This window comes from Dermacentor variabilis, chromosome 1, assembly GCF_050947875.1.
Source record: "Dermacentor variabilis isolate Ectoservices chromosome 1, ASM5094787v1, whole genome shotgun sequence".
In the NCBI taxonomy this organism is placed as follows: Eukaryota; Metazoa; Arthropoda; class Arachnida; order Ixodida; family Ixodidae; genus Dermacentor; species Dermacentor variabilis.
The window spans coordinates 117,421,028-117,430,384 of NC_134568.1; the positions used below are offsets into that span (position 1 = coordinate 117,421,028).

Consider the following 9,357-nt stretch of genomic DNA (forward strand, 5'->3'; position numbering starts at 1 on the left):
GCAAACACCAAGCAAAACTGGCGCATCAAAGCAGGCCATGCATAAAGCCAAATATAGCCACAACTAAGACATATCCCACTGCATGATGCACATGGCACACTTACATCTTTACAGAAGCCTTATCACTTACATCTCGTAAACGCTGTCCTGTATAGGATGCTGAGTGAGTAACTTGGGCAGCACTGGAGTAAACAGATCCTGCTCCATAGGCTGACTGCGTATAGGGTGCACTGTAACCACCAGGGCCAGTTGTTGTGCCTGCACTAGGATAGCCTGCAGATGGATATGGGCTTGGAGCTGCTTGTGTAGAAGGATAGCTAGCAGCAGCCACAGGTGCAGAATAGCTACTCTGGCTTGTTGGGCAGCCAGGGTATCCTTGAGCGGAACTTTGATGGCCAGTGGCTGTGGGCATGGCGCAACCAGGTTGACTTGGGTAACTGGGCTGGCTTGGATAGCCGGGTTGGGTTGGGTAGCCGGGTTGACTCGGGTAGCTTGGTTGATTTGGGTAGCCGGGTTGATTCGGGTAGCCGGGTTGATTCGGGTAGCTGGGTTGATTCGGATAGCCAGGTTGACTCGGATATCCGGGTTGGCTCGGATAGCTGGGTTGGCTCGGATAGCTAGGTTGGCTCGGATAACCAGACTGAGAAGCAAAACCTGGCTGGGTTGTTGGGAAACCTGCTGAGGACGGCTGAGGGTATGTCTGATTTGGCACTTGGGGTGGGTAGCCAGGAGCCTGCTGGCCGGCTGGTGGTGCTCCATAGACAGCCCCCATGGGGTAACTTGCTCTGTCTTGAGGCGGGTAGCCTGGATAACCCTGCTGAGGAGGGTAAGAGTTCCCACTTCCGCCCGGGTAACTCATTGTATCTTGCTATAATTGGCACTGCAAAGTAGTAGTAACATCCCATGACAATGACGTATATGCAATATTTATTCAATATGGTGAGGTTCGTCTAAATATACTTTAGGCGTGGCAGCCTCTTTAACACTGATTGCAGGGCATTCTATAAAGCTTCAAACAGAATGATTGCAAATTCTTGCTCGTCACACAACGTCTGTCAGAAGAAACATAAAAGCACTCAGCTCTCAAGGATCAGGGCCCGAGACAATCGGTCTTTCCAATCAATAAGTGAAGCTTTATTAATGATGTAAGGTATATACAGGGTGATCCTTCGTACGTTTTCCTGAATTTTTAAACATTGCCTGTGACAGATGGCATAATTCTTGTCCCGAAGTTGAATTATTCAAATTTAGAAGCAGATATTACTAGCATGAGAAATTAAAACACATATAGAAATAGTTAACGAAAATCCCCTAATTACCTTATTTATGTTATGGCATATACTGCAATTTACAAATTGTAGCCAGTGAGTTTACAATACATACCCAATTGAAATGAATACCCAGGATGACATCAGTTTTGAGGTATTATTTTCGAAAGTGTGGGACAAAATACATGGGCGTTCCATTTACTTTTGCGCTTCATTACATAAAAGAACACTTTGTTAAAAAGTAAGTGGAACAGTGCACTTTTACGGCGCATTTGATGGCGCATATCTCCAAACTGGTGCCATTCTGGAAATTCATTTCAAGTGGATACGTCTTGCAAACTCATCGTCTACAATTCGTAAATAGCAATATGTGCGGGAAAGTAATTAAGTAGCGAATTTTTCAATTGGTTAAATACGTGTTACAATTTCTCGTGCAAGAAATTCTCACCTCTCTTAATAATCCAGCTCAAGCACTATAATTATGGTATCTGCAACAGGCGATTTTTGAGAAATTCCAGAAAACTATACTTCACAACACACGAAACACGTATAGAGGAGGAGGTCCCAAGGTCAAAGGCCGACCAAGGGACCTTTGGTGCATGAAGTAAGTAAAAGCTGGTCCCAAAAGTTTTCAGCATTCTTCTGCGAAAGTTTTGTTCCGCCATTGTATTTTTATACCCCAGTCCCATGCGGCACTTCCGAACGCAATCGAGCCCTTTCCGGATTGGATCTTGCGATCGCAATTCGTGATCATCCTCAGCCTGCGCAGAGGAGCCAATCGCGGTCGAGAAATTCGATCCCGATCGGGCTCGACCGCGATTGAAAGTACTTTGTGTGCCACTGGCTACATTTTCCTGTTGGCATCGAGACACGTTTTCATCTGCAAACAGCAGCCGTGGCTGTCAGTCAATGCAACAGGTAAAGTTTGCAAATCTGTTTTCTCCGCAATGCGCACATTGTCAGAAATTGTGTACACAAATTGAAGAACTCGAACAAGCGAGATGAAACTACGTACCAAATGTGTACTCAGCGTGGAACTTGAGCCAAGCTTACGTCACGAGGAAATGCGGGAACGCTCACAGCCGGCAGCCGGATTGGGCGTGTGCGTACGGTTTGTTTACAGACACGCAAAGTAGTCTACGCCGGAACTACACAAAAGCAACCACTACGCAATGAAGCCAGTATACATGACCTAGGTCGGAAATTAATGCAGTGTCAATTTTCCAACGAAGGCAGCTTTCTCAAAACGCACCAAAAGAGGCCGATAGCGACGACCGGCAAACGCTGGGAGTGTCATTTGCTACCAGTCGAGAATAGAGCGCCAATCATCAGCTACCACAAGTCCGCTTAAAACGTAAACATTTAAGGCACATTGGCAATGATTAATTACCGCTCACCTGAGTTATCAATGCTTCTAGTACACACCACAGTCACAACTTCAGCCTTGGCACCGCTTTGACCGCGTTATCAGCCGTGGTCACTGAGCGTAACGTCTACTGGCACTCTCGGAGTCCGTCCAAGTTCGCAGGTTGCTGCTACGGCCGCAGAGGCACAACGGCAGCACCTAACGCTGAAAAATTTGATGCGATGGCACTTGGACTGCACTGTTTTCACAGTGTTCTTTCAACGTATCATTCAATTAACGGCTTCAACGTCATATTTACACTCACCCAACACATTTGTATGTTTAGTTCATGGTTTAGGTGCTCTAAATACAGAGCACCTAGCGCACCATTCGGCAGTGTTACTCACGTGCCCATGAATTCATTAATATGCCAAAACCCAAATTCCTAAATATACAAGTCCAGTCCACCATGATTCAAAAAGCAAATGAAAATGCAGTGCGTGACGATATCAGCGCAGAAATACTGCATGAGTGCACTATTTATTGTCGTTAAAAAGCCACCGCAATGCAGCTGGTTTCGGCGGATGACGCCGGGCACTGGATCAATGAGCAGTTTCCAAAATGAAGCCATATGTCCCGAGTCATAGCAGCATCCAGCCAGAGGGTTTCTGAAGATCAGATTCACCGTTTTTCTAGGACTTTGAACTTTGCCTCTGAAAGAAAGCAAAGAATGTGATGCCGAATAATCGTGAACATTACTCATTCTATTCCAAGAATCGGGTCTCTTAACAGCCAGGGTACTTTACCAAGACGTTTGGAATAAGCGTCCAGCTTGTATGCTGCTTGTTCCAATTTGGTAACGCTGTCCTCAACTTGGTCGATTTGGTCCAAGTACGGTTTTAGGCACCGATCTACAGATAGGGAAGAGTTCCCGAGGTTTCGCTTATCAGTGCCCATTGATACACACGTTGGACTAAGTTTCCTGCAACTCACATTTTTCGTTGAGGTCCATGAGAGCTTTCGAAACGTTGCCGGCAATTTGCTTCATGTCACTGTACTTCGTTATGGTTAATTTGTTCATTTCTTCTGTCAACCTGTAATCGTCCAATGTAGCTGCAAAACGTGTAATTGAGGACTGTTCACGTTAGGCTCATTGTTACACACACCACAGCAAATCTCTAGCCGCATTCAGCATTACATCTCACACATAATGGGCACACTCTGGTATATGGGAACATGCACCACATTTGACAAACGTCAGCAACGTAAACAACCACCCCAAATCAGCTGTTTAGCACTCACATGAAAGCTCGGCTTGAACGTATTCTCCTGTTTTTTCAAACATCGTGGCCGCTAGTTCATTTAACTTCGGCGATTCGGTGACTGTATCCCCAAACTCCATAATAAAATCTGCCGTACGTAAATTCGATCACTTGCAAATAAAAGGAAAGAAAATATCCGAAGAAACCTCAAGCAGACGCACGCACTAGCGCCGCCGCGGCTGTCAACATTGGCACAGTGTTGCCGATTCTGCACTGTACCGATTCTTAGGCAAAGTTGACCGAGCCTTTTTGAAAAAAAAAATTGATCAAACTATACCGTTTTATTCAAGCAATATATGTTTGCATGTGCGCTATAGATGCGTATTTTGATAACTACGACTTTTATTGTAGCGGCTGCACTGAAAATTTTTTGGCGCCAAATTTAATTTTTCTCTTTGATCATAATGAAAACCGTGACCACATTAATCTATAGACAATCCTTTCCTGAGCTCCTGGTCCATATATAAGTCGCCAGTAGGCAACAAGAAACTTGCGCAAGTTCGCTCAAAGATTGCTTGTGCGTGAGAAGCTTTAAAAAAAAGGGAATTGAATTCTAGGGTTTTACGTACCAAAACCCCGATTTGATTACGAGGCGCGCCGTATGGGGGGAGTCCGGGTTCATTTTGACCACCCGGGGATCTTTGCCGTTAAAAAAATAGTGGGAAAGTGCTGTACAGTAAAAGTAAAGCTACAGTCGGCGGTGCACTACCATCCGTGGCGCCGCACCATAGAATAAGGGGCGCTTTAGAGGTATCAGTAGAGTAGGAAAAAAGAAGAAAAAGAACTACCGTATATGAAAAGGAAATTCGCTTACGCAGGAGTCACCACAGTGTCTCAGTGTCTATGGCATCCTTCTGCTGACCACGAAGTCGCGGGTTCGATTTCCAGCCATGACGGCAATATAAGGTGGGGGCAGAATGCAAAGACGCTCGTGTGCTTAATACGTGCGCGATACAGAAACCCTAATGGTCAAATTTATTCAGGAGGCTTTACCCCAATAGCCTAGGTATCACTTTAGGACTTAAAATTATTCAATCAAGGTACACGAAATGGCTTTTGAAAAATTATCGCAAGTATATATTCTTCAAGCGATGCCACGGTACCCCCCCCCTTTTTTTTTTTGAGAAATGGCAAACAAACATAAGAAACAAACACGAACAGCAAACGAGCTATAGTAATGATAAAAGTGTAGAATTAGTACTGCGGTTAGTATATGCATACAAATAGCGCAAGACATGATGGTTCTTTTATGGCTGCTATGATTTGTTCCTTCATGTCGAAATAGTCAAATCTAACGCAGCCGCTGCTTGATATCATAGATTGTCACTCAGCTGAGATTACTGAGACCGGCCCCGGAAATGGCGTCGTCTCAATAATAGCGGTGAACATTAAGTGTTTACTACCTCAAGCGACCTCTTTTCTGAATTAGTGTGACACGTACTGTCTAGTCAAATAGCACAAAAAGAAATAAAAATGTTCTGATGTTCTCGTAAGTACAGAAAGCAAGTCGATATTCATAACCGTTAGTCGGCGTACCTGCTGATTACGAATACTTCAACAGAAGAAAACGAGCCAAAGCAAGCGTCCTTAAGCACGTGCAGCACCGATTCAAGGACAGTTCGCTGCAATTAAATTTCTAGGCATAGAGAACGAATTTTTGTGCACACCTTCGATTTTGAAAAAAAAAAAGATATAAAAAGAGGGTATCGAGGTAAATGGTGACCATTCATTAATTCATTCGAATGACTGATTGATTGATTGTCCAAAACACCTTTGGTGTTGCATTATTGGATCACATTTCTCAGCAGGCGATAACCGCTGAACGTATAAACTTTATCGATTACCGTCCATAATCCGCAGGATAAACCTCATAAGCTAAGTTGAGCTTGACGACAACAATAATAATAATAATAATAATAATAATAATAATAATAATAATAATAATAATAATAATAATAATAATAATAATAATAATAATAATAATAATAATAATAATAATAATAATAATAATAATAATCAGCCTACTCTATGTCCACTGCAGGGCGAAGGCCTCTCCCCGCGATCTCCAATTACCCCTGTCCTGCGTCAACCGATTCCAACTAGCACCCGCAAACTTCCTAATTTCGTCGCACCACCTAGTCTTCTGCCGTCCTCTACTGCGCTTCCCTGCTCTTGGTACTCATTCTGTCACCCCTAATGGTCCTACTTATCTACTCTACGCATTACATGACCTGCGCCATTTTTTCTCTTCATTTCAATTAGAATGTCGTCTATACCCGTTTGCTCTCTGATCCAAACCGCTCTCTTTCTGTCTCTTAAAGTTATGCCTAGCATTCTTCGTTCCATCGCCCTTTGCGCAGTCCTTAACTTGTTCTCAAGCTTCTTTGTCAGTCTCCAAGTCTGACAAAGAAGGCGACGATAATACAGGGTGTCCCAACTATCATGCACCAAGATTTAAAAATATGAAAATGCGACGTAGCTGGACAGAACCAAGGCAATGTTGTTTGCAGTAGCTTGGAGATACTCAGATTATTTTTTGCATTCCGCCTAATTACATAATTAGTCTTAATGAAAGGAGTACTGCCACAAAAAATCTCGATCTGATTTTTTCTGATTTATTAAGTAGACCCAGAAATCACGGCATGAAACTTAATTTACTTCAGAGCGCGATGGGTAATTATTTGGAGTCTTGTTTGTAACGACCAGTCCAACTTTCAGTTTCAGAGAGCAACGAGATAGGCCAGAGAAGGAATGGAAACACAGCTGGGCACGTGATCGCAAAAACCTCTCACGTATGCTCTGACGCGCACGTTGCGCGCGAGCACACGCGAGCTTCGTGTTGCTATTAGCGGCTGGCTGGCTGGCTGGATGGATGGATGGATGTTATGAGCGTCCCCTTTGGAACGGGGCGGTGGATTGTGCCACCAAGCTCTTGCTATTATGTTGCCTAATCTCCTACCTACGTTAAGCAATAAAAAAGAAGAAAAAAACACTATAAACTCCCACAACCAAATTTTCTGATCCCCTATTGTGAACTGCGATTTTGTACGTCTCCGTTTTTTGTCTTTTCCCTACTTTTATTACACCAATCCTCCAATCGCCTCTTACTAATCCCTATTGCGGAATATTTCCTTTTCCACTGCTCTCGCTGAACCCAAGGGCTTCAAGGAGGCCAGTGGTGCCTAAATCGACCGCTTGGTAGACGTCTTCACATTCTAATAAAACATGCTCCATAGTTTCCCTAGCTTTACCGCAGCAAGCACATGCTTCTTTTTCCTTCTTATATCTCGCTTTATAGGTGCGTGTTCTAAGGCATCCCGATGTCGCTTCGAAAAGTAATGAGCTTCCCTTTGAGTTATCATAAATTGTTTCTTTCCTGATTTCGTTTTTTCCTCTCAAGTAGTTACTCATGCCAGGTTTCTTTACCATTGCCGCCACCGATAAGATTATTTCGGCCTCTCTGACTTTCCGCTTGACGTTCTTTGTTGCTGTGTTGCCCACCCTACAGGCCGCATACTTGCTGATAAGCTTCCTAGTCCTTTTCATCCACTGTGAATCATTTTTTTTCCCTGTACAGATACCTCAACACTCTCCCAGCCCATTTACTTTCTTCCATATTCCTCAGTCGTTCTTCATACTCAATTTTACTGCGAGCTTCCCTCACTTCAAAACTAGTCCAGCCCATATCACCCTGCACAGCTGCATTTATAGTCTTCCCGTGAGCGCCCAATGCGAGGCGACCCACTGACCTTTCGTTCACATCGAGTCCTGATTGTACCCCTGATTTAAAGCAAACAACCGCATTTCCAAAAGTAAGTTCTGGAACCATTACACCTTTCCACGTACCTCGGGGCACCTCGTACCTATTGTATCCCCACAGCGCTCTCTGCTTCATTATGGCTGCCCATTTCTCTTCCCCTTCACTGTTATTGGTTTTTCCTGTGTTTTCATATATCTATTGCCTTCGTTTATCCATATACCAAGGTATTTATAGTCTCTTACCCGAGGTATTTCCTGGCCCTGTATTGCCACTGTCTGTTCACTATTTTCATGGAATACCATAACACCTGATTTTCTAACACTAAATTTCAAACCTAAATTATTGCCTTCCTGTCCACATATATTAGCCAGACGTTGCAAATCACTTTGCTTGTTAGCTAGCAACACAATGTCGTCCGCATAAAATAAACCTGGAAGCTGCTGCTCTACTACTGTACCCGCTTGTTTGTATGAGAGATTAAAACTGATATTACTTTCTTCTAGCGCCCTCTCCATCCTTACCATGTACATCATAAACAGCAGTGGGGATAAAGGGCTCCCCTGCCTCAGTCCCTTGTTGATATTAACTTTCTCCTCGCTCCTCATCCCTTCCCATTCAACGCAAACGGTATTTTCTAGGTAAATCTCTCTCAAAATCTGTAGACAATCGTCACCTAAGCCTTCCCCTTCCAGAATATCCCACAAAATGTTCCGGTCTACGTTGTCATAAGCTCCTGTCATGTCTAAAAAGGCCACATTTAACGGTCTGCTTTCTACTCTTGATATTTCAATACACTGAGTAAGAACAAATAAGTTACCATCTAAACGCCTACCTATTCTGAAGCCATTATGAAGTTCTCCCAACATGCCATTATTCTCTGCCCATGCTTTAATCTTTAATTTGATTGTCTGCATTGCTAGCCTGTATATTACCGATGTAATGGTCAACGATCTATACGAGTGAATTCTGTCGTTATCCCCGTTACCTTTATAAATTAAATTCATTCTACTTTGTCGTCAACTGTCTGGTATTCGTCTATCTGTTAAAGTTTTTTTTTCACTGCTTTCACCAGAGCTTCCTTACTTATTAGTCCTAGTTCATTAATCAGCCTAACGGGAACCTCGTCTAGCCCTGTGGCTGTGCGCTTAGGAATTTTCTCTTCGGCTTTCTTCCAGTTGAAATTTGTCAGCATCAGCTATTTTTCCACTTGGGTCTCTTTCACGCTCTTTTTTTCTTCAAATAAAACCTCGCCATTGCCTTGGAAAGATTCGGCTGCTATTTTTCGGATGTAATTTATTGCCGCTTCTCCTTCCAGTCTGTTTTCATCTTCGTCTAGGATATGATGTTGTATTGTTGGTGACTTTCTGCCTAATAATTTTATGTGGTTCCAAAGTATTCTAAATGCGGCGTTCTTTTTCTCACGTATTTCTGACAACCAACTTTCACTTTCACCTATTAATTTTGCTTGCACCAGTATTTGAACCATAGACTTTTTCTCCCGGTATATTTCCCATTTATATTGGCATCCTGCGGCAGCTGTGTCCTTCGCCTGCCTGTGCTCTTCGGATGCTTTCTGTCGTTCGGCGATCGCTTCTCGTATCTCCCTGTTCCACCAGCTTTTCGGTTTTTTTTCTTCCTTTCCAACGAACATGCGGCGAGAAT

The 9,357-nt window shown here is 43.5% G+C and overlaps 2 protein-coding genes across 3 annotated transcripts in view; both read right to left on the reverse strand.

Moving 5' to 3' along the window:
• The window catches only part of LOC142583367 (annexin-B12-like), a 69,860-nt gene extending 67,047 nt beyond the window's left edge, over nucleotides 1–2,813 (reverse strand). The window contains exons 1-2 of one of the 2 annotated variants that reach the window (XM_075693802.1): nucleotides 2,666–2,813; nucleotides 131–880 (exon numbers count right to left, since the gene is read on the reverse strand). In XM_075693802.1, coding sequence (XP_075549917.1) covers nucleotides 131–859 — 729 coding nt within the window. In that variant the 5' untranslated portion in view covers nucleotides 860–880; nucleotides 2,666–2,813. Of the gene's footprint in view, nucleotides 1–130; nucleotides 881–2,283; nucleotides 2,552–2,665 lie in introns of those variants that run through there. The other variant, XM_075693805.1, reaches the window with a different exon arrangement.
• Nucleotides 2,814–3,122: 309 nt separating this feature from the next.
• Blos2 (biogenesis of lysosome-related organelles complex 1 subunit 2) lies at nucleotides 3,123–4,133 on the reverse strand. The gene is made up of 4 exons (XM_075693838.1): nucleotides 3,916–4,133; nucleotides 3,607–3,726; nucleotides 3,420–3,524; nucleotides 3,123–3,326 (listed from the first exon to the last, which is right to left on the reverse strand). Exons 1-4 carry the CDS (start codon nucleotides 4,013–4,015, stop codon nucleotides 3,295–3,297), a joined length of 357 nt encoding a protein of 118 aa, XP_075549953.1. The 5' UTR covers nucleotides 4,016–4,133; the 3' UTR covers nucleotides 3,123–3,294.
• Between the last annotated feature and the right edge of the window lie 5,224 nt (nucleotides 4,134–9,357).

Bases quoted from the DNA above. Each gene is read 5' to 3' on its own strand.
- Blos2 (XM_075693838.1), bottom strand. From the start codon at position 4,015: ATGGAGTTTGGGGATACAGTCACCGAATCGCCGAAGTTAAATGAACTA. The intron at 3,727-3,915 runs GTGAGTGCTAAA...CACGTTTTGCAG, and splicing joins CGTTCAAGCCGAGCTTTCAT to CTACATTGGACGATTACAGG. The intron at 3,525-3,606 runs GTGAGTTGCAGG...CCCTATCTGTAG, and splicing joins CATGGACCTCAACGAAAAAT to ATCGGTGCCTAAAACCGTAC.